At 35.8% G+C, this 25,320-nt stretch overlaps 1 protein-coding gene and 1 pseudogene across 4 annotated transcripts in view; one reads left to right on the top strand and one right to left on the bottom strand.

Annotated features, from left to right (window-relative positions):
* The window catches only part of pan (transcription factor pangolin), a 430,403-nt gene that overhangs the window by 236,156 nt on the left and 168,927 nt on the right, over positions 1–25,320 (bottom strand). For all 4 annotated transcript variants that reach the window (XM_089649145.1, XM_089649143.1, XM_089649144.1 and 1 more), the window contains one exon: positions 3,973–4,036. In XM_089649145.1, the coding sequence (XP_089505271.1) occupies positions 3,973–4,036 (64 nt within the window). The remainder of the gene's footprint in view (positions 1–3,972; positions 4,037–25,320) is intronic.
* LOC149409931 (small ribosomal subunit protein uS15 pseudogene) lies at positions 14,139–15,149 on the top strand (annotated as a pseudogene).

The raw sequence follows: 25,320 nt of genomic DNA, 5'->3' as shown, positions 1-25,320 counted from the left end.
AAATTGTTCATTTTTGTAATGAATTGTGCCAAAGTGAAAACGATTATTTTGTAATGTGGTACGTACATTTTTAAACGTATCAATAAATGTCCCAAAACTGGCATTGACTTCAGTTTATGGAGATGTATTACAAAGAAGGATTTAATTTCAGAAGATGCTTTTATAGTTGGGGTGTAATAATCAGTTCCATGATAAACACAATGACTATTCAACACACCTTTAAAAAGTGATTTAAAGTCATTAAAAACGATGAAAAAATTTAAACCTAACGTAACCTAACCTACTCAACCCAGTTTATAAAGTTTTTGTTTCATCACTTTCCATGACTTTATATAATTTTTTAAAGATGAATGAATTATATTGATGAATTATCATTTTGATGATTTATCCAGTCACCGTAATAATCATGTATTGTTTCATAGTGCGTTCACACAAACGAAGTATTGAATTCCGCAAGTCAAGTACGCTTGGAGTGTGCTACAATGAATTTTTAGTTATAGTTGCAAATTTCTTTCATTAAATATAAATTATTTTACACAATGGTGCTTGCTCTTTTATCAGGGCGATACTGGGAGTATCTATCTACATCTACCATACCGCGACGTTACCAATAATTATGTGGCGTCAACTGAACACTTAGTAAACAGTTTGAGTGCGGAGAACCAACGCAGGTTTTACTAGCTTTTTAACCTGTCCGGTAAAAAGCTCGTTACTTCGGAATGCCACTATTTAAATACGAGATGAAAGCACACAATCGACCCGTAGACCGCAGAGGTACAAGAAAGGGACGCTCAACTTGGACCGCAATGGTTATACAAAGGTCTATAAACGTTATTATGTAAGAAATTATCATATTGTAAAATATGGTCAGGTAGGATTATATAGGAAAAACAAGGGAGGCCCCTCTTGTAAAAATTATTCATGTTTTTTAATACGATACTAGTTCTGAAACGACCTTGGAATTCGGAAGTAACCTTGGCTTGGAAAGTAAGTCTTGTTTAAGTGAGTGAGTTTTTGATTTTATTTCGTGAACTCAATTAAAAATTTTAAAATGTTTTACGATTAAAAATATTATTTACCAGAGCAAAAATCTCGAGAAATAATAATTACAATTTTAAACAAGACAAATTAAATATTTTTTGTATAAATATTATGATATTATCAATCTACTTTAATGCTTGTCTGAATGCTACATACAAGCAGAACCAATTTTGAAAATGACCCTCGAATTCAAAGAAAATGTACGTCCATTGAACGTGGAAATTTTCTCACAAGAATAACGTCCACCATAGAAAACCGATATTAGTATGTTTTATGGTTCATATATATTATATTTAACAATAAAACAAACTGGAAAATCATTTTATATGTTAATTCGAAAGTAACAAGTTTTCAGAAAAAAACAAAAACTATTGACAGGTAAGCACTACACAATAATCATTCACAAGCTTAAATTTCATGATCATGGCAACATTATTTGCATCATGAATTGTGGAGATTTTAAACAACAGATAAGACGCCATATGGTGAATTCTATACTTTTCATCATCCCAAGAAAATTAATTTTAAGGCTTGAGCAATGCCGCGTTATTATTATGACAGAATGATATAATGATAAGATGTCATGGTATTAATGAAGTCTTCATAAGTACCAGACTTTTCAAGATGGGGTAGTTTTTAGAGACGCCGAGGCCAATCTAGCGCATTCTATAACATTGGTTTGGTATTATAATAATATGCTCTGGTTATTGTCTTGTTTGACGTGTCGTAAAACGATCAGATTTATAGAGGTTATTCCGATACAAAAAAAACTAAATTAAATGGAAAAACACAAACATTACAATTCATAGACGGTATTTTAAAATTTGTGGCAACCCTTCCTCAAAAATAGAAATATTATAGGAAGAAAGAGAAGAATCTAAAATAAATGTAGTAAAACTGAAAAATACTACATTATATGCACATATTTCAAATTTGTGGTAACCCTGTATAAAAAATAGAAATATTATAGGGAGAAAGAGAAGAAGCTAAAATAAATGTAGTAAAACTGAAAAATACTACATTATATACACGTATTTCAAATTTGTGCTGACCCTGTATTAAAACTAACAATGTTGCTGTATTTATTTACAATTTTATTGTTTGTGCTTATTTGTTTATTTACAATTCTGTCAAACTTCGAGATATATAAAGTATTGGGTTCGATATCCGTGTTTGTCTCAATAGAAAAACAACATTTACTTGCCATCCTAACCTAATCTATAGAGATTAAATCCTATACAAATGTACGTGCTTTATAAGGTTTTGTAAAGATTACCTTTTGTTAGGTTAGGTTAGCAATGCAATCTGTTGCTAATGTAGGATTTTCAAAAATATATCGTCTGGTTTAAGTAATCATCTAAATAAATAATGGCACAGTTTTGTATCAAACCCACATTTGTGGTCGAGGGTTAAGGCTCTCGACCAGCTATCTGGAGATCGCGGGTTCAAATTCCGGCGTGCGCAAGTAAATTTTATTTGATTAAAGTTGCGTTATTTCACAAATAATTTTAAATATTTGCGGCACGTTCCTGAGTGGAAGATACTTTTAGTATCCCCCACGTGTAAGACCACCATTCAAAATTGAAACGTTACATGAAACGGGTTAAGCCGTATTTGGTGACTAAACATGAATAATATAACCTTGAGCCTCTCAACATTCCCCAATTTTTTGGGTGCCATAGTCTCACTGGCTCAGTTCATTTTTTTGTTCATTTATAAAAAGAGGTGAAGTGTCAACTTAATTTAGAAACTAGCTAAAGTCTCCGGCGTTCCCCGTGATTTACAAAGAGTTGTTCGAAATTAGATGTAGACAGTAATTTCCCTCTCATTTTGAAAGTCAAGTGTACAAAATTTCATCAGGAAGTATCAAAATACTCTAGTGTTGAAAAAGGGGGTGGATCACAGACATAGGAATTAATAGACGAGAAGATAAAGGCGAGGGGTAAAATCAACTGTTGAAGAACGAAGGGAGTGAAGATGACTGTGATTCGTCAATAAATCAATCTGACAGTAAATAGGCATCTCGCATTATAATATCACCATTTACTTCTTAAAAGTAAAATCTGCTTTGAATGAATAGACATTTTTACATGGGAGCGCAAATTACTCGCCACGTTATGAACAAATTTGCGAAGTCCAAATTCGGCAAAGTAAGGCAGCTTCTATATTCAGAGTCATAGTTAGTTTCAGAGTATTTAGTTAAGACACTTTTATAAATGTTCATAATTTACTTTCCAGCAACCAACCAGCTTTGTGTTTCGCGTCCAGACGTTTCTCGATGTGATAGTAACAACTGATTCATATTACACGATGTGAATATGCTTAAAATAAAATAAAATAATGCTTATATATGGAATGTAATACGACAATTGGGTTTATTCTCTTTTTTCGCATCTATTTTTACCAGTTTTCATAGTACAAGTAAACATTTTGCCGTGTTATTTCGTAAAATGAACCGATGATGCCTCGACCATAGTTCGCACAAGAATGATGACGTCACGTTTTCAAATATCACTTGAGGCCGTACGCGAGCCCAGCCGGCTCAATGGAACCGGTATGGGGAGTGGGGATAATACGCTTTTAATCACTTAGGGCAGGTCTACTAATATTCATATGTCTATGGGGTGGATGGTTTACAAGATGTCATCTAGACAGTGACATTTCTCCTTATACATATATATTGATAAATAGATATGAACGAACTTTGAATTTTTCAGTTAAGTCAGATTTACGCAAACTTTAAAATTTCTACATAATCTGAGAATTTGGTCAGTGTAAGATTTGATGTCGTGTTTCATGTGGTTCATACATTGATTTGTGTATGCTATTAAAAACGTAAAAAACGCGAATCCAATTTGCAAACACCCTCCATACATTTTGTTGATTAAGTGGAGGCTTTTGGGATTTTGATAAATACATAAAGAAACTCACCGAAGACTGGACTGTGATCTGCCCTGGTGGTAAGCTTGCTGCTGTAAGGCTCTCCGGACTTTTCCTGCAAAAACACACAAAAGAACATCATTAATAATTACAATTTGAGAGGCGGGTATGGGTACCGCCGCCCCGGAAACCATTTATTGGATAATCAAAACAAATCCGAGTTATAATCACTCATACAAAGACTCATAGCTGAAATTTGTATGTTTGATTGTTACATATAAAGAATCTGGTTTGACCAACATTAAATCATTAAAAATTAAAACAAAACGTCAGCACGTGTATCAATATTTGAGATTAATTTAGGATACATTATTTGAGAAACCACGGCTAAAGCGATTTGCTAAAACAACACAAGTCGACTATTGGCTTCGATCCAGAAAAAATAATAATGAAATTTTATTTATTCGATACCATTGTATAACTAATTTATTTTTAGAAGAAAGTGTTTTGATGAGATACTTTGATATTTCTCAATACCTATATCAAAAGTATGTTTTTTAATGTTTTGTTTCAAAGTGGGAAAGTGGGATTATCGATAAAAGATAATTGAAGTAATAAATTTATTACGTATATTAACGTCGTTAAAGATAATATTAGATATTCAAAATATTCCTGGTTGTGAATATAATATCGGAAATGCGAATTAATTTCTAACACAACTATAACAACAATCTAATGATGGTGCTGATTCCAAGCGTATATTGATTGGTTCTTCGATCTCGAATACTTTCTCATTCCCGCATCGCTTCGTCTCTTACTAATCCGGTTGAGGGATGCTATTGGTCAGGTTTTCACCCTGCCGCACAGGGACTGATTTTTTTTTACTTATGTTTTTCAATTAACCACTGACACTAAAAATTACACCCGGAATCTAATTACTACGCAAAATATTCTAATAATTACTCTGTAATGGGTCGCAAACAGAGATATACACGGCGCTCTTTTACGTAGGTACTAAGTACCATGTAATATATTCTTATAATTACTATGTAATGGGTCGCAAACAGAGATATACAAGGCGCTCTTTTACGTACTAAGTACTATGTAATATATTCTTATAATTACTATGTAATGGGTCGCAAACAGAGATATACACGGCGCTCTTTTACGTACTAAGTACCATGTAATATATTCTTATAATTACCCTGTAATGGGTCACAAACAAAGATATACACGGCGCTCTTTTACGATCCAAGTACTATGTAATATATTCTTATAATTACTATGTAATGGGTCGCAAACAGAGATATACACGGCGCTCTTTTACGTACTAAGTACCATGTAATATATTCTTATAATTACCCTGTAATGGGTCACAAACAAAGATATACACGGCGCTCTTTTACGATCCAAGTACTATGTAATATATTCTTATAATTACTATGTAATGGGTCGCAAACAGAGATATACACGGCGCTCTTTTACGTACTAAGTACCATGTAATATATTCTTATAATTACCCTGTAATGGGTCACAAACAAAGATATACACGGCGCTCATTTACGATCCAAGTACTATGTAATATATTCTTATAATTACTATGTAATGGGTCGCAAACAGAGATATACACGGCGCTCTTTTACGTACTAAGTACTATGTAATATATTCTTATAATAACTCTGTAATGGGTCACATACACGGCGCGCTTTTGCGCTGTGGTTTTTTTCAATTTTAATGGGGTTTACTTTCAGTTATTGTAAGTTAATGTTGATTGCTTTGTGAGTTTTGCCAAATAATTTCTATAAAAATAACGTTTTAACCAAAAATCACATTCTGTATTCAGGTTCAATTTAACTTTTTAACTAGAATTGGTCTACATATTTATTTTGTATTTTTAATATCTGTGTTATATCTCTAAATAGTATAAAATAAAGTCACTATCCGCGTCTGTCTGTTTGTGCGCTTAGTTCTTCTAAACTACGCAAGGAATTTCGATAGGGTTTTCACAGCCGTTTAGAGGTTTATACACATAATATATGGATACTATATCTTATGTAATAAAAAGGCCTACAAAAAAGTCCGCTATGGTATATATCTATATCTATCTCATAAAATTAACCGCTGGGTACATATCAGCTAGTAGTATTATAATCAATATATGCAATACCTAGAGTGCATATTTTTTTAAACTATTTCAAAGCATTAACATTTACTCATAAGTGTATTTATTTAATAATTTCATTACAACACGTCATTTAACGCAAAAATTAAATTAATCATCCTAACATAAAATACCTGCTAACTTAGACATCGTATTTATTTATACTAGCTCCACACAGGAGGCCCCGAGGTAGATCATGTATTTCGGGGCCTGTGCCGTCTTTGGGATGCTGTGTGGAGGGTTAATTTAAGGAGAAAGGAAAGAATAGTCTGGGAAGGAAAAAGGGATGAAGGGTGGGTGGGAACATGGGGGTCAATGTGTCTAGAAGTTACGGACGTACCAATCCATCCTTCCAACTGTGGTGAATGGCGTCGGGAGAGCCCTGCTAGAGAGGTCGAAAGGTCTCTCTCAACCAATCTCTCTCGATTCGGCGAGAGGTGTTGGTTACCCAATAAATGATACCCTCCTCCCAAAAATAAATCTAAGATTGTGTTGTTTCAAAAACACGGTCTCTTGACCTAGATTCACTACTTCCTTTCCTCGAAAAACATCACAGCATCCTCAAAGAAGACATAGGCTACAAGGTAAACTATTTTCCTCCAAGCCTACTGTATGGAGTAAACATATATAATATATATTTAAAAAAATATATTAATTTAACCGGCGGTTGCGACGCATTGAATTCCTAATTGCATCACAAATCTTGATTTACTTCCTAAAGGTAAAAGCCGTGTATTTATGACATCGTCAGCCGCTGCATAAGGTATGTTTAATTTCATAACTACATTACATAGATGATTATCAAATTAATTTACTACGCACATGCACACAAACAGCACAGGTACATCACAACATTATAAAATGATTGCATCTTAATTCTGAGATAACTCGACTCGGCTCTTTCCACTGATATGTAATTCTCAAGGTTGGCCCTGAAGTTGCAAACTTATCCAAAAGAATCTTCCCTTCAACCTCACTACATACATTGGGGAATAACATAGCCCCACAAGCGGATCGGAGATCTGGGAGTCTTGTACGTTGTTCACATTTAAAAAAAATCAGTGTAAAATATCGTTTGGAAGTGTAACAGACAGCAATATTGAGTTATGTTCAACTTTTTCCTTCTTCCTGAGTTGAGTCAAAGTTTTGCATAATTTTACAATGTAGCTTTGGGGCAAATGTTGAACAAGGCTCTCGGAAATATGGAGAAAGCTCTAAGTTACAAAACTTATCCAAAATAATCTTCCCTTCAACCTTACTACATACATTGGGGAATGCCATAGCTACACAAGCTTCGGACAGATGGGAGTCTTGAAAATTTTGGTTTTTAAGTGTAACAAACAACAATATTGAGTTATGTTCAACTTTTTCCGCCTTCCTGAGTTGAGTCAAAGTGTTGGACAATTTTGCAATGTCGCTTCGGGGCAGATGTTGGACACCTAAAGGCTGTCCGAAACATGGATAAAGCTCTAAACGCCCCCAAAGATAGTCAATAATAATAATAATAATAACATGGCATTTATATAGCGCAGTTTAGTGTCATGTCATTTCAAGTGCGCTTAACTATAACAAACTTAAAAACGGTAATTTAGTTTTAGTGGTCATGTTCTTAAAATTATTCCCACAGTGTGACTTACCCAATACAGATCTAATATTATAACACTAAATATACTGTTTATACAAAGTGATGACAAAACTTAGAATAACAATAACAGCAGGACAGGAAAAAACAAGCATATTAAAACTAAAACATAATATAAAACAGGAGGCCATTTGTGCTCAGAAATGAGAATCTTCTGAGCAGACATTTTAAAAGGGTACAATAAGGAGGCAACCGAAATCAAACAATTACCAGAAAGTTTAGAATATGGCTTAATATATAATATTGAAAAGAAATTAAGATTTATAAATAGTAAGATTTTTTATTTAGGACTATTGGCCATAAAAATCTTGAATAGTGTCTCCGAGGTATCAAATAATACTTCCAATGTAATGATACCCTGGAAGCAAATTATTGGCTCCAACGGATATACGTAAAAGGTTGGCAAACAAAATGAAGGTATACAAAATTATCGTGATGAAATGATCGTAACTCTCAAATGATCGTAAGCAAATAATATTGTCTGTGTGTCACGTTAGAATAAAAAGATTTGATACTATTAACGTATAATCATATATTTTATGAGTTAAAGTACATTACACTCACTGCATACTGAAAAATACATTTTAATACTTGTCGTTATCATATTATAAGTTAGTTTTACAGAGTTTGTTTTACGCTAATCTAAATAACAGTTAACAGTAAATATATCTAGGCAAAATATGTAAAAAAATCTTATTTACGGTCATTTTCAAATTTACGATCAAATGAGCTTACGATCAAATAATAATTACGATTGTTTTTCAATTCCAATCTTTTTGCTTAGGATCAAAACGTCGGTTACCGGCACCAACATAGAATAAAAAATGTTTATTTTTTTTTTTTTATATTAACTCCACACAGGAGGCCCTGAAGAAAATAATTTCCCTCAGGGCCTATGTCATCTTTGGGGATGCTGTGTGGAGGGTCTTTTTGTGGAGAGGAAGGAGTAAACATGGGTCTTGAAGAGTCCCATGTTGTAGGAGGGAGGAAACACAGAGGCCGGCAGTTCGTTCCACAGGCGAGCTGTTGAACCTAAGAACGAATCGTAGAAGCGACCCGTTCTCATGTGACAAATGTCAACCGTGTACAAATGTTGGGCGCGCGTTTGACGTGTATCCCGACTACGCACCGGTGCCGAAGGGATCAATGACGCTAGTTCCTCAGAGCATCTTCCATTGTAATACCGATACCTCCGGACCAGAGATGGCTGCCAAATTCGACAGTAGGGCGCACTTGCGATTTGTACAGGTAATTAAGATCTATTGATAGTTAGATAGAGTAAACAGTGAAATAGAAAAAAAAACAAATAATGTCAATAAATTAATCAAATTTCGTAAGAATTGGGGTAGTTTTTGATCGTGCCATGTTTTCCTCGGGCGTCCCCGACTTCTGCTACCATTCACATTTGCGTCATATTTTCTCCTTACACCCCTTTCTTTGCTCATTCGCTCTACATGCCCAAACCATCTAAGCGTCCCTTTCTTAATCTTACTCATTACGCTTACATCAGCCTTGCACTCTTTGCGAATCTCCACATTTCTCACTCGGTCACACATGGTATTGCCACTGTTAACACAACTATATGCACCTCCCTGTGTTAACATGCTCCATGTCACTGTTAACATGCTCCTGCATTCGACACCCGACCTGTTCTCCAATCACCTGTCCCTGTCTGACAGTGTGGACTACTTAAATCAGTGACATTTGCAACAATTTATTCATACATGACCAGTGTGTCAAGAAAATCTGTGCAGTCTACACGTGTTCCTTCAGTGCATTTAATTCGAGTCTACAATGGAGCTTGTACAGTGATGACCATGGAGTATACAGATCAATATCAATCGAAAATACCAAGGGTAAGTCAGAAGCCTTTCCAATTCTAACTGTTAACCACAGGTACCCCGAGAGTTGTGTCATATGTTGACTACAGTTCACAATTAAATCACAAACTGCATACGATATTGCGACAAAAATCACAAAAGCACAACATTTCAGTAAACTTAACATTAATAATGGTTTCATCTAATGAATTTTGAATCATTGCTTTATATGACAGTCTTAAATGTAGTTGTTTGAACAATACTGCATCACGCAACATTATTACTTAGTTCATCGCTTCCTCTAGTCCTTCTTGTTTGTCCCCAAACAATGGATAAACATGGTCTCATCTGGTTTATTTAAAGTTTAAACATTAGACGTGTGCTTTATCTACCTTCACCGCTTTCTTCTTAAACCGTCATGCGGCATCTTGTGGCTGCTGTACATTTTGTACATAATATGTAAAACGCATGTAGAAATACCCTTATCACATGTTGGAAACTGTTGAAATTATTGTTAACGAAGTTGCATTGGATAACATGCAGACACAGGGTTCATGGTATATAAAAAATACATTTAATGTGATTAACGCAGTTCTAAAGAGGAATGAAAAATAAATTAGGCATATTTTAAGGCTGGATAATGAGGGGAGTGTGAAAAGGTAAATAAGATAATAATTTGATTGTACCTGGCTACGCAGATCTAGTCACTAAATGTGTCGATTCTGAATTACAGGCGTCTCTCAAAGAGGTGACACTGAGCAATCTATGACATTTCGCCTAAAGTGCGAACGAGTATTTTAAATATTTATGTGACATATAAATTTTATAATGAAATCTGCCCTGATGATGGACACTGTAACGCTGTACGAAAGGTTAGCTAAAGGAGGCATAATAATAATGTTTATTTCAGAGCGGTGGGTGCAACAATATTATGTATTCCCAAAAATTAATATACGTAATTAATAACATAATTTCACGTTAATAGTGCATTTTCCAACGCCGGGTATAGAACCGGTGAACACTACTTAGTACGAAGACAAGGAGCTTTCCGCTCTGGCTTATCTACATATTGTAGAAGAATAATCAACTATATTAAATTAAATATAAGTTGTTTTCTAGCTTTGTTCAACGCAGTTGATGAGATATTTAACAACGAAAAAATTATAAATCTTCGAGAATCATAGGAATGTTGAAACCCCTAAGACAAATCAAATCTAACAACCCTTATTTGGGATTAAGAGGGAAGTAATCTATCTAAGATAAAGCTAAGAGGGCGAGTAAGTATTGGGCCTGTGGTCAAGCCTTGATTGAAGTAAATCTCTCACAAGGGGTGGCTTGTGTGTTGTGTGGCCATCAGATCAGGCAGTGGGGGTGAAAAATGGGGGGGTTGGAGGTTAGAGGACGGATGTAGCAAGGGTAAATAATATAAGGGATGAAGGTATCGGAAAGGAATTCCTCAAAGACAAAGAAACCAAAGTTCCGTTAATTGCTTATAAAATATAACTATATTGTGTGGTTAAAACATGAATACAAAAGGAATAATTTCACTATTAATAATGTTACTAATGATTGTTGTAATCACAGATATCCAAATTAATATATTGGTCCTAACATGAAATCTGGATAGATAGTAGTTCACAATGGTGTGTTGGTACATACCCTGTTATATGAGAGTGACGCATGGATCTGGCAGAGGAAGGATGAAAGTAGAGTGAATGCTGTTGATATGAGATCCCCGAGGCGTATGTGTGGTAAAACCATATATGATCGTGTGAAAAAGCGTCATGAGTAAGATTAAGAAAGGGAAGCTTAGATGGTTTGGGCATGTAGAGCGAATGAGCGAAGAAAGGAGTGTAAGGAGAATATATGATGCGAATGCGAATGGTAGCAGAAGTTGGGGAAGCCCGAGGAAGACATGGCACGATTAACTGAATCAGATACTCGAGTCGGGCCATGTCAAGAATGTGAATGAGGCAAGGAGTGTGTGCAAAGACCGAGTTGTTTGGCGGTCCGTCCTCTCTGCCTACCCCTGCGGTTAACCGGCGTGATGGTTAGTTAGTTAGTAAATTCCTAATTTGCATATTATCTGTTATCCTAGATTGATTGTTGGCAATATTATCAATGTTTTGATCACACGTAATAAAATCACAAAAGTTCCTTTACTTTCCCTTCACCAATTCTTGATTGCATCAATCCGGCAAAGTTGCATCAATCCATCAAGATCAATCAATTACCTCCAAGGACCATTTCACGGTCTGCCCGAGTTACCAGTAAGTAAGGACTATTAGTTAATATAATATATAGGAATACCTTCCGCAGGATGTTCGAGGTTAAGTATAGGGGTAGATTCCACCCCTCAATGCCGCATTAGGCCGTTTCTACGATTGATATTTGATTTAGGGGATGTTTCTTGCTTGGAGGCTTCTTGACCTAATGAGGGGTGGAATTGCACGTAATAAAAGAAATCACAGTTAATTCAAGCTACTGGGGCAATACGATTGGCATTGTCATCTTGGAGATTTCATTTGATTAGTTATATTCATTTCAACGTAGATATAAAATAAATAGAATTTACTAGTACTTCAATCAACAATTACTGCTTATTATATTTTTTCACCTGTAAACAACCAACTTTATTTTTGTAGGAAAGGCTTTGTTAGTGCTAAATTTCCCACTAGATGGCGTCGAGACATATTATATCTACATTGGTGAAATATTTTGACTTGTCAAATATTATTATTTTTTTAATGATAAACTAATGTTTATAAGACAAGGTTTTATGCATAGCAAAAAGGATAACACATTATTATAAGCAATAATTAGTCGGCGGCATTTATTTTTACTCGGGAGATATTTTCAATTTGTATTGCATTTATCCTTTGTGCTATGCATAAAACCTTATAAACCCTAGTGAGGAGGACTGTGAAAAAAATACAAAAAATATACTTATATTATACTTTAAACCTACATAATGTACAAATTTTGCTATTGATATTAATAAAAAAAAAAAAAAAAAAAAAATTGTTAATCATAAAAAAAAATTATATGGTAATAATATTTGAATTCTTTTTATAGTGCCGTTTTTGTGAAAAATCACCTGATTGACATTAAGGTTAAACGTAACGTACCTTATAATCTACGGGTTCAATTCATAGAATTTGGTAATTAGCTATTTTCGAGAAATTATATCTTTCAAACAGTCATTTATCTGAAACAATATCATGTGTAGGAATAAATAATCAAAGATGTTTTCGCAGAAAGCAATCACTTTATGATTTGACCATAACATTGTGTTTAACCATTTACGACGCATCCATTCAACAATCGTTGCCACAACACGCAGACAATTGGATTGACTTATATAAAGGGTTTTCCAATAAGAGGTGTTATTTTGAATAGCCCGCTATTTCGGTAGATGTTACTTTTGTAACTGTCATTTTTTGACATCTGACAAGTAGAAACTAAGCCATTAATAAAAATGGAACGATACACGCTTTAACAACGCATTGAAATTATTAAAATTCACTATAAAAATGGTGAAAATTTGGCAGAGACGGTTCGTAAACTCGGAAAATTTTTGGGTCGTCGTGAAGCACCTTGTCGGACCGCTATACAGAAATTGGTGGAAAAATTCGAGCTGTTGGGACAACTTAGTGATGTGAAGAATAAAACCCGTGCACGTCACTCAAGAACAGCCGAGAATATTGCTGCTGTAGCCGAAAGTGTTGAAGAAAACCCAGGTTTGTCCATTCCTCGTCGTTCTTTGGAATTAGGCATTCCACAAACGTCATTACACCGTATTTTGCATAAAGATTTGTGTCTTAAGGCTTATAAAGTTCAGGTAACACAAGAACTCAAGGCCGCCGATCATCAACAACGTCGTGTCTTTGCTGATTGGGTCCTTGAAATGCGTGAAAATGATCCGGAATTCCATCGAAAAATCATTTCGAGTGATGAGGCCCATTTCCACCTCGGTGGCTTCGTCAACAAGCAAAATTGTCGCATCTGGGGCTTGGAAAACCCTAGAGTTATTGTTGAAAAGCCTCTCTATCCTCAACGTGTGACTGTTTGGTGCGGTTTATGGTCCGGCGGAGTCATTGGACCTTACTTTTTCGAAAATGAGGCTGGAGCAACAGTTACGGTGAATGGATTGCGCTATCGAGAAATGATTAATGATTTTTTATGGCCGCAATTGGATGGTATTGATCTGGACAACGTTAACTTTCAACAAGACGGCGCTACGTGCCACACAAGCAACGAAACCATTGATCTTTTACGATTTAATATAAAAATAACACTTCTTATTGGAAAACCCTGTATAATATACGCTTTTGTTACATTTTCCCAAAACACGAATCTTTTATTTGTTTCATGTCTATATCCCCTTAGGAGGAAAACAAACAGTAGAAAGCTAGAATCGCCAGTGATTCGGTACGTGACCTGTTGACCAATATCCTATCAACCCTCCAATCTTTATTGAATCTGCTGCCCCATCCCTTGTACACATTAAATACCCCTGCTCCCTTTCTGACCGGAAGATAAACAACTAGCATTCGAAGGTTTAATCTTTCAAGGTTAAACGTCGGACGGCAAAATGGGTCGAATGCATGCCATGGTACGGGAATATCCCAGTCTTTTCTTCCATACCGTCGAAGTGCACCTACATGGTTAAAGTGAAAATGTGGAGGATGAAACTTAAGCAATAGATAGCTTACTCTAAGGTCAGCAGATCTAGACGTTAGTAATCGTCTAATCGAACTTTCTAGGTCAAATCGAGCCGTATACTATGATCGTTCTTTTAGTGTAACAGGCCCGCTCATCTGGCATAGACTTCCCTCAGCTCTTACTAATCTCCAGAATTTGGCTGAATTTAAGCGGGCTTTAAAAACAAAATTATTTAAAAAATCTTACCATTCATAAATTTTAACTTCTTTTTAATATTTTATAATAAGTCATATTCTAAAACTTCCGGTAATTGTTTGGTTTTGGTTGTCTCCTTATTGTACCTTTTTAAAATGTCTGCTCAGAAAATTCTCATTTCTGAGCACAAACTACCTCCTGTTTTATATTATGTTTTAGTTTTAATATTCTTGTTTTGTCCTGTCCTGCTGTTATTGTTATTCTAAGTTTTGTCATCACTTGGTATAAACAGTACCTATGTTTAGTGTTATAATATTAGATCTGTATTGGGTAAGGCACACTGTAGGAATAATTTTAAGAACCACTAATACTGAAATACCATTTTTTAAGTTTGTTATACGAGTAGTTAAGCGCAATTGAAGTGAAATGACACTAAACTGCGCTATATAAATGCCATGTTATTATTACGAAATTTTCAAAGTGGGAAAGAAAGGTTTGACCCCATCCCAAATCGGTGGCATCTTGAGGGATTCCTATGGAGTCGCTCAGGTCTGATTTGTGACTGGCAAGAAGATCCACAGAATCATGAATGGCCAGGTCGCCGATTTGCCCGAGGACCTCTGCGACCTCATCAAGAGGGCTGTGAAGCACAACAGGAAGAATTCATCGTCTCGTCCGCTACTGCAAGACAATGAGCGTGCTCGTTCCCAACTGGAAGTGCGAATCTATTACAGATTATAATTAATTTTACTATTCTGATGTTCAATAAATACCTTTAAATATTATACTTTAATTTACGTAAAAGAAGAAAAAAAAGTCCCTGAGGGAAATTATTTTCCTCGAGGCCTTCTGTATGGTCTAAAATGTTTAAAAAAAAACAGGTTTTCTGTGTGTATTTTCTAGTTCAATATCCATTATGTGCTGTGTAGCGTTAAAATATACATTCAACTTTAAAAACAAATACAAAAACAATTATAATTTTAAGTAATTAGTTAGTTGTAAATCATTCGACGTTAATCTTAGTTATAAGCCACCAGCTATGAAACTGAGTGATAAGCCAAAGTTTAAGTGATAGGAATAAATTAAATGCATAAATTAAGTTGTTAAGCGCCGTTGAGGTGATTTTCTCAGGAAAACGGCGCTATACAAATAATTGAATCATTATTGCACAGAAAAGTTGTATACGTTTCAATAGCCGAAACGCTCTTATAAACAATTTTAGAACACAAAATTACCTAACAATATACGCAAAGCAAAAACATAACAAATACTCTTCGTTACAATAGTTTCATTTAGCGCTAGTGCGTCGATTTCATAGAACCGTTTAACCACAATTGATTGAATTGCACCACCGATATCGTGGCTTGTATCTCCACCAATCCGAGGTATTATCACACCCTTAATCCCCTATCAATCCACTCCCCTACTACCCACCCACCCCCACACCCCCTGGAAGTAGGAAAAACCTCCCCTAACGGACCAATGGTATCGTAATAAAGATGTAACTAAAACCATGTAACGTTTGCTCCCGAAACAACCTGTTGAATTGATATAATAGATACTAGGTATTTGTGTGGCGATCGGAAAAGTTAATTGTAATAAATAGGTTTATAGATATATTGCAGTATGTAGCTGCATACACCAGTGTCTAGTGTTTACAAACACAATTAATTTATAGCTTTAGTTACGTATTACTCTTAAAATGAATAACTGGAAAAATAAATACAACTTTAAAAATAACATAGTATTTATATAGCATAGTTTAGTGTCATTTCAAGTGCGCTTTACTATTACAAACTTAAAATGGTAATTTAGTACTAGTGGTCATTATCATTATTCCTAGAGTGCGCCTTACCGAATATATATTTAATAATATATTAATTTATTAAGTTAAACACATAAATTATAAACTAAACTTACACTTCTCAAATTATACCGAATCCATTAAATTTCATAATTTTAACTCCCTACAAACACGACGTCTAATTTTTGATCAAATCTTATTGTGTAAAATCCTAAATCATTATCTGGACTCACCAGAACTTACCAATTTAATAAATCTTCATATTCCGTCTAGATCAACCCGACAATCTTGATTTATTTTATCTACCCTCGTGTAGAACCAACATTCTAAAAAATTCCCCAATTCCTCGTATATGTGCACAATATAATACGAAATTTTACAGCATTGACATTTTTGGTAATATCCTAAAGAAATATCGATATGAAGTAATGCGTACGATCGATTATTAATATGAGAGTATGGAATGTATCGGGAGCATCTCCTATCCTCTTCCTATTTTCCTCTTCCTCTCCCCTTCCTTAACACCAAATTAATTTTAAGATATTAAAACTTCATTTCCAATGAACTTTAACATAAGAAACTTCTGTGTTAACTTGTAAATTTATATCTATCATTGTATATTATATAAAAGCTGTTTGTTTTTTACAAAATAAATAAAACAAATAATAAAAATAACAGTGCTATCATAAGCACAGGACAAAACAAGAACATTCTGTTAGAATACCGCACAATAGTTCCAACTGCTCCTAACTGATGTGAGTCGGTGAGACTATTTCATCCCCAAATAGTTTCAACTACTCTTAACTGATGTGAGTCAGTGAGACTATTTCATCCCCAATAGTTCCAACTGCTCCTAACTGATGCGAGTCAGTGAGACTATTTCATCCCCAACAGTTCCAACTGCTCCTAACTGATGTGAGTCAGTGAGACTATTTCATACCCAATAGTTCCAACTGCTCCTAACTGATGTGAGTCAGTGAGACTATTTCATCCCCAATAGTTCCAACTGCTCCTAACTGATGTGAGTCAGTGAGACTATTTCATCCACAATAGTTCCAACTGCTCCTATCTGATGAATGTCAGTACTATTTCATCCCCAACAGTTCCAACTGCTCCTAACTGATGTGAGTCAGTGAGACTATTTCATCCACAATTGTGGTATGCGAGGCTGAATGGAGTGTTTTAATGCTGTTTTAAATTCTCTAAATATTAGTAAACTAACACATTTTTTGTACAAATACAACAATAAAACACTCTTAAAGCACACACCACCAGAACTATATATATACTACGTCAGCACAAAGACAATTCAAATACATAAATCCTAAAATCTTTAACCTAATCCCTGAAAACTTGAAAATAAAATTAAACTTTAATACTTTCAAAACATAAATAACGCGATGAATCCTTTCAACTGCAATACATTTCAAGATAAACACCCGTAAATTTTACACTATAATCCCCAAATCTCTCTTCATACATCTCTCGCATTCCTTATTCAATTTTCTTAATTAAATTATAAATATTTTACTAAAAAAATTAATATTGAAAAATCGTATAAAAAAAACAACAAAATTAAAGAGTTGCAGTGTCTAATAGTTAATGTTTGGTTAGTATAGGGATAATCCGAGGTTTGTATGGCCTGTCTGTCATCGTGTCATAATGATCATCTCCACTTCAAAGCACTATCATTTTATAAGACTAACTGATTGAAACACGCAAGCTTCAAGCGGTTCTCCGATTACCTCTCACGCGATCGTTCCTACGTACAATACCTACTGTACAAATAGTAATAATAATCATGTTTGTACGTTATATAGTGTGATTTAATAATAATAGTTATACATTGCTGTGTTGGGTTGTTGCATTTTTATAAAATAATTCCCTTGGTTTGTATAAAACTAGAAAATAACTTTAAACTTATAAAAACCGATTTACTTAGAAAATCAATTGTGAGGCAAATAATGTAAAATATTTGATTTTCCCTCAATGTGACAAAATCACAGTATGATAATGGTTTTGAACGCAGTAACAGCTGTCACGATACAATACGAATACATAGTACACCAGAGGGAACTGATTTGTTATTTTTTTATCTGTCTGACAGGAGAATTATTACAGTTACACAGAGTCATTAACAATTTAATTCACAGTCCCGCCATCGTTGCCACTATTAAATTCCATGTGCCGACTAGGAATACAAGACAAAATAAAAACATTCTTCTGAAATACATACACAACCAACTATCAGACACACTCCTGACCGGATGCATGATCCGGGCAAAAAGTATGGGGGTATAAAGGTATACTATTGATATATTTACTGACTCCATTTATAGAATCAAGCGTACTAGCACAATTTAAAAGCCCAGCTACACTACTCGCGAAGTTGATCGAAGTTGACCTAATACGATAGTGTGGGCACGAACTTCGCTTCGCTTCGGGCATCTTCGCTTCGCTTGGCCCGACTTCCGATTGTTGTCGGTAAATGCGCCCGAGTCAAAGGACTCGAAGTTCGAACACGAAGTGTCTGCCCACACTACTCGGTTCACTTCAGTTCGCTTCGAGACGTCGTGTTTGGTGGTTGTGCGTGCGCAGAGTCATAGTGACTATACGTAATAAAATATGGCTTCTACACTGTGGTCACAGGACCTAATTTTTTTGTTCCTAGAAACACTCCAATCCGAGGCGGTTATTTGGGACCCAATTGAAAGGGACCATAAAGATAACTAACCATCACGCCGTTTCCCCGCAGGGGTAGGCAGAGAGGACGGACCGCCAAACTACTCGGTCTTGGCACACACTCCTTGCCTCATTCACATTCATACATCGTCTCATACATACTCTTCTATTATTCTGACTCTTGACATGGCCCGACTCGAGTATCTGATTCACTTGATCGTTCCATGTCTTCCTCGGGCGTCCCCGACTTCTGCTACCATTCACATTTGCATCATATATCCTCCTTTTTTTAATTTTTTTTTTATAGTGAATACCTCACAAGAGTCCCAACTGCTCCAGTCTGGAGCCAGTGAGACTATGGCATCCCCAATTGGGGGATGTTGTGAGGCTGAAGGTAAGTGGGGAAGGGAAAGAGGAAGGTGGGGAAGTACCTGGCTATTCAGATCTAGTCACTAAACACGGCTAAAGCCATTTGGAGCAACGTTTCAATTCTGAATGGTGGTCTTACACCAGGGCGATACTGGTAGTATCTTCCATTCTGGAACGTGCCGCAAATATACTATATATTATTTTAATTAATTAATTGTGAAATAACACAAATTAATCAAATAAAATTTATTTGCGCACGCCGGGTTCGAACCCGCGACCTTCGGAATGGCAGTCCAATGCGTTACCACTGGACTATGCCGGCCGTCACACTCCTATCTTCGCTCATTCGCTCTACATGCCCAAACCATCTAAGCGTCCCTTTCTTAATCTTACTCATTACGCTTACATCAGCCTTGCACTCTTTGCGGATCTCCACATTCCTCACACGATCAAACATGGTTTTACCACACATACGCCCTTGAGGTGATTTTTCACAAAAACGGCGCTTTACAAATTATCCAATTATTATTATTATTATACACCTCAGGGATCTCATTTCAACAGCATTTAATCTACTTTCATCCTTTATTTGCCACTTGAACGTCCATGTTGCCTAGTGCACGGACTCCGAGAGACTGAGCTACTCGCGAAGTTGCACGAGTGTGTGGGCATGCACTTCGGACTTCGGCTAACTTCGTCGAGGACTTCGTCGAAGCGCCGAAGCGAGTAGTGTAGCGGCCGCTTAAGGGAATGACAGCTTAAAAGGGTAATTTTTTAGTTTAGACCTAAATTCTGTTGGACTTGTTATGGATCTTAGTTCCGGAGGGAGTTTATTCCAAGCCTTCGGCCCAGATGCTCCGAAAGCGCGATCACCAAACTTAGTATTTGGCTTGCGCTTAGGTTCCATCAGTCTGCCTACAGCTGATGATGTTGCTGATCTAAGAGTTGACTGCCTCAGACCAGCGTTTTCCGGGACGCAAAGTTCCTGTTATGCATGTAAGCCCGGCTAGGCGAAAACCTAATAAAATAAAATATTTTTTTAAGGGCTTGGAATACGTGCTCCGTGGAAGGGAAGGAGGTTGGAGTTTAAAGGTTTCTGCTGTATAAAATACGAAAAGTTTTCTGGACTAAATTTTGTTTAACTTTCCGAACGAAAAAAAACAACAAAATTTTTATTGGTTTGATCTTGAACCTAGTGAAAATTTTGCCTGCGGCGCTTTGTTTTACCGTGCCGTAATTGTTTATTTTAAAATTTCTTAGTTTTAATTTTTACGTTTCTCAAACCACCCACTGCAAAGTTAACTGTGTCAAGTGTAAGTACCCTTACCCCTTGAGACCCGCGAACATATCGAAAATGGATAAATTGGCCTTCTAGCTAAAAAGGTTGATCATCACTGATTAAGAGTACCTTCTACAAGGAGAAAAATGAGTATTGTTAATTTATTAAGAATGTCTTAAAATTATTGGTAATTCTTAACAGGATTGCAGGCCATTTCCCGATAAACTTTTAATAAATTCCTAATATATCGGAACACGTATTCATGTACCTACATTTGTCTTGATAATTTATAATGACGAAATGCGAAAATATTAGGATTTTCATGAACATGTGTTCCGGCATCGTGATAATATATTCGTCTCTATTATACTAAAATAAAGTCCCTATCCGCGTCTGTCTGTTTGTGCGCTTAGTTCTTCTAAACTACGCAACGGATTTTGATAGGGTTTTCACTATTATCTAGAGAATTTCTTCCGGAAGGTTTATAATAATAATAATTGGATGATTGTATCACATCATCATCACTTTTGGCTCTACAACCCCTGGTGGGTCTTGGCCTCCTCAAGAGTCTTCCTCCACTCATCTCGGTCCCGCGCCAGCTCTCTCCAGTTTCGAAGCTCCAAGGCAGACAAATCTTTGAGGACGTTGTCGCTCCATCTTAACCTTGGCCTTCCCAGGCTCCTTCTCCCTATCGGTCTTGAGCTCAGCAGGGACTTTGGTTCTTGATGCTCGGTCATTCTCTCCACATGACCTAGCCACCGAAGTCTTCCCAGTTTTATGAATTTTGTGACGTTTAGCTCCTTAAACAGAGTATAGAGCTCATTGTTAAAACGTCTGCGCCAAAATTCATTTTCTAGAACCGGTCCGAAGATGCGCCTCAAAATTTTCCTTTCAAAAACGTCCAGTGCTCGCTCATTCTTCTTAGTTAGAACCCACGTCTCGGCTGCGTACGTAAGCACTGGTCTAATTAGTGTTTTGTACACTAATACCTTGGTGGTTCTGGAAAGCAAGTCTGGTTTTATCTGTTTTTGTAGGCGGAAATAGCAGCGGTTTGCATTCACGATGCGCTTCTGGATCTCCTCTGTAGTGTTGTTATTGTTTGTTATCAGGGAGCCCAGGTATGTGAATCTTGGTACCGTTTCAAAATTTTGGCTTCCACATACGAGAGATGGGGTTTGTTGGGTACATCCTACGGCCATGTATTTGGTCTTCTGCTGGTTTACTACAAGACCCATATTTTTGGCAGAACTTTCAAGATTTATGAAGGCGTCTTGTAAATCATCGGGATTTTTCGCAATTATGTCGATATCATCAGCGTAAGCCAATAGTTGCACAGAGTTGTCAAATATCGTTCCTCTTTTCTCAATGCCTGAGTCACGAATAACTTTTTCTAAGGCTATGTTAAATAAGAGGCAGGCCAATCCATCTCCTTGTCTCACCCCGTAGAGCGCTTCAAATGGTTCGGACAGATCACTGCCAACCCTGACTCTACACGTTACTGGGGACATTGTCAGTTTCACCAGATTGATCAGCTTACGCGGTATTCCAAACTCACTCATTGCATTATACATTATACTATGGATGATTGTATAGCGCCGCTTTTGTGCAAAATCACCTCGAGGGTGCTGTACAAATACATAATACATTTTTCTACAAATGTTTTTATTCTTATTTATTTATACATATATTTTGTACAGGCAGATTATATACGGTACCATAGTAATATATATACATGCATAATATATTTTTAGAAAGTAGAGAAAAGTCAAGCAACACCGGGTACAAGTCAGTTAAAATTTTTCCAGGAAACCTCGTTAAGATCCTGCAATCTCATTTTTAACCGGATTACCAATAATTTTAAGAAATTCTTTGTAAATCAGCGATACTCATTTTTCTTAGTGTACTACAAAGAAGCGCAAAAAAATGCATGTATTTTTCTTCCCAGCAAAACACTTGCAGCTTAATATTTCATGTTCAAAGTGGTCGAAGAAAATAAATAAACAGGGCCATAACCATTATTAACATCGATGCAGCCAAACGGGTCAGCTTCAACGGGACAATACGCTAAAAAATCTGATCTGTGAAACAATACGTATTTCCACAGTAATTTATGGCCGGCTCTCATATCTTTATAGCGCCGAGGCGGCCGGATAAGTAGAAATATTGTACGTAATAATAATATTATGTGGTATGAATAACGTGTAGATATACAAGCAATAAACATGCTGCATGATTTATATGGTAATAATGTCGTCATAATAACGTGAATGTGTTATAAGTACCTACTGAAAGAAAGCGCACGAGAAAAAGACGGAACAGCCAGGCTTTGAGTTCTTACATCAACTGTAGTCTAACTCATAATCGATAATACGGGGGCATAAGACCGAGTTAGTAGAAAATGTTACTCATAATCACGCGCATGTTTATTGCGTATAACGCCAGTAATAAGGCAGGATTAGTATTATAGCGCCTGACCCCCAGGAATAGGAATGTATTACGATTGTATTTTTCAAACTTTCTTAACAATCTGTTTGATTTGACAAATATCGATCTGTTGCGTAATGAAAACTGTAAAAAAGCAGTAATACCCATTTGTAGTAGATATTTTAAATCCAAATATCGATTTATCAAAGCAAAAATGGGACGCATAATCGAATTTACCGGATTTCGACGCAATTCAAAACAGACTAGATCAATGAAACTAGATCAATCACCTCAACACAGGCTTGTACTAGTGAGGTTAAAAATTTTAACTTTTAAAAAAAGATACAATGTAAAAAAACGATAAATAAATAAAAATGACATTACAAATGAAGAAAAATTAAGTTAGAAACAAAACGCGAAAATGACCGAGTTTGTGAGGTTTGGAACAAAGTGGTGCCAGCCTAAAAATTATTTGCATGAATGAGTAACGATTTTAACTCGAGCAGTATACGGCCCTCTTCCCCGTATAACTATATCAGCGCAGCGTATTAGGAAATATTTATAAGTAACACTGGATGTGTATTATTACATTGCTTGATTTAAAATTGGTCGTATAGTCACATTACTATCTTCACGCATTTAGGCCCTAAAGTTCAATATAATAATCGTTCCTCGCCTCCCTGCATTACATCAGGGTAGATACCAGCACTCCATTGTGGACTGGTTGCTTCGCTTATTTGGACATTGCTAGCGCCATTCCTCCATATAAATATGAGGCTATAATTGGAGGGTAGGTACCAGAAGAGCGGATGCATTAATGAAAAGGCGAGATAGTTATTTACAAAAGGTTAGGTTAGGTACGTTTAACTTTAAAAAAAAATTAAAAAGTCGATATCGTAATAACAAGAACACATAGATCATTCATAAATCATCAGATATATAATTATAATCAGTCAGTTTATCAATCACGATAATTTACAAGTTATAAATGGCTGCGGTGTATTTGCAAGTCAGTTTCTAGGAATTGTCATGATGAACTGGAAAGGGATATTTTATTATAATGTGTATGAGTTTCTGCGGACGAAGCAGTTCTCGGTAACCCGCAGGACATCCGGAATCCTGCGGTTGTTATAGAAACGCTAACGTTTTACTAAAACGGCAATCATATAAATTATTATTTACTAAACGAAACTGAGAAGAATACGCAATACAACAAAACACATTCGAATAATAAACCCCGACTAACTCCAAGCTAATCGTTTTCATGGCCGAAATACATCTTACATAAAGCCAGCCATGTTTGTGCTCGCAAAACTCGAAAAGTTGTCAACTGATATCGCTGAAAATTTCACTGTTTGTTCTCATTGGTGCCAGGAGTGTTTAAATGGTAGGAGAAGTCGGGGACGTCCGAGGAATACTTAACGCAATATCTCTGCATTGAAATGAGATACGGAGTCGAATCAAATTCGATGTAATGTAGTTTTTTAACAGTAACATTGTGGTATACAGTAGTGAATGGTGGGAGAAGTCGAAGACGAACGACAAAGACATGGCACGATCACGTAAATCAGATACTTGAGTTGGGCAATCTGTTGTATTATTAGTATAAACCTAACTTGACTTACTTAATCCTTCAAACTAATCAGTTTGCTTTTGGGAAAAACTTATATGGTCTCATAGAAATCGTTGTCTCCCTTTCTGTCATGGTGAGAAATATGATCTAAACGGTATTAGAAAGAGAAAACACCACGCTTTATATTCAAATCTATTAGTTAACCACAACAGAAGAGTTAGAATGTGCACCTTTATGAAACCAAAAGCTCCGACCGCAGTATGAAAAAAACCGAATTTTTTATGAATTATTTTTATACGAAATACAAAAAAGTGAGGTGATACATTTGTCTAATAAAATGCGTGTTTATTTTTTTTGTTATCAACAATTTTAATTACAAAAAACGTAGTACGTCGTTTAATAATATTTAAAAAAAATAATTATTTCTAATAATAAAATTTTCCAAAAGAGTGTTTAATTTTCGGATACGTTCGGAAATATTCCATTTATTTGGATTTTATTGCAAAGCGGAAATACTCGACCTTCTGACAGAATATGCCTGAGGTTCGAGTTAAATAATTAAATATATATTCTTCCAATTCTTCTTCTTCGAATGGTGGGGAAAAGTTGGTGGAGGACAAAGTGGGATGCTGAGGTTATTCAGCCTGTCGACGACATCAGGAGCCACTTGGTTCAGCACGAATGTGCCATAGAGAAACCGATGAAGGGGACAATATAATAAATACCACGAGGGCATAGAAAAAGAAGAACAAAAGAAATGTGACGTGGGTTATGTTTTATGATGC

The sequence above is a fragment of the Hesperophylax consimilis genome, chromosome 29 (genome assembly GCF_061612785.1).
Source record: "Hesperophylax consimilis isolate HC1 chromosome 29, BYU_Hcon_1.0, whole genome shotgun sequence".
NCBI classification, from domain to species: Eukaryota; Metazoa; Arthropoda; class Insecta; order Trichoptera; family Limnephilidae; genus Hesperophylax; species Hesperophylax consimilis.
The sequence above is the reverse complement of the archived record's forward strand: the minus strand, read 5'-3'. Positions and strand labels throughout refer to the sequence as shown.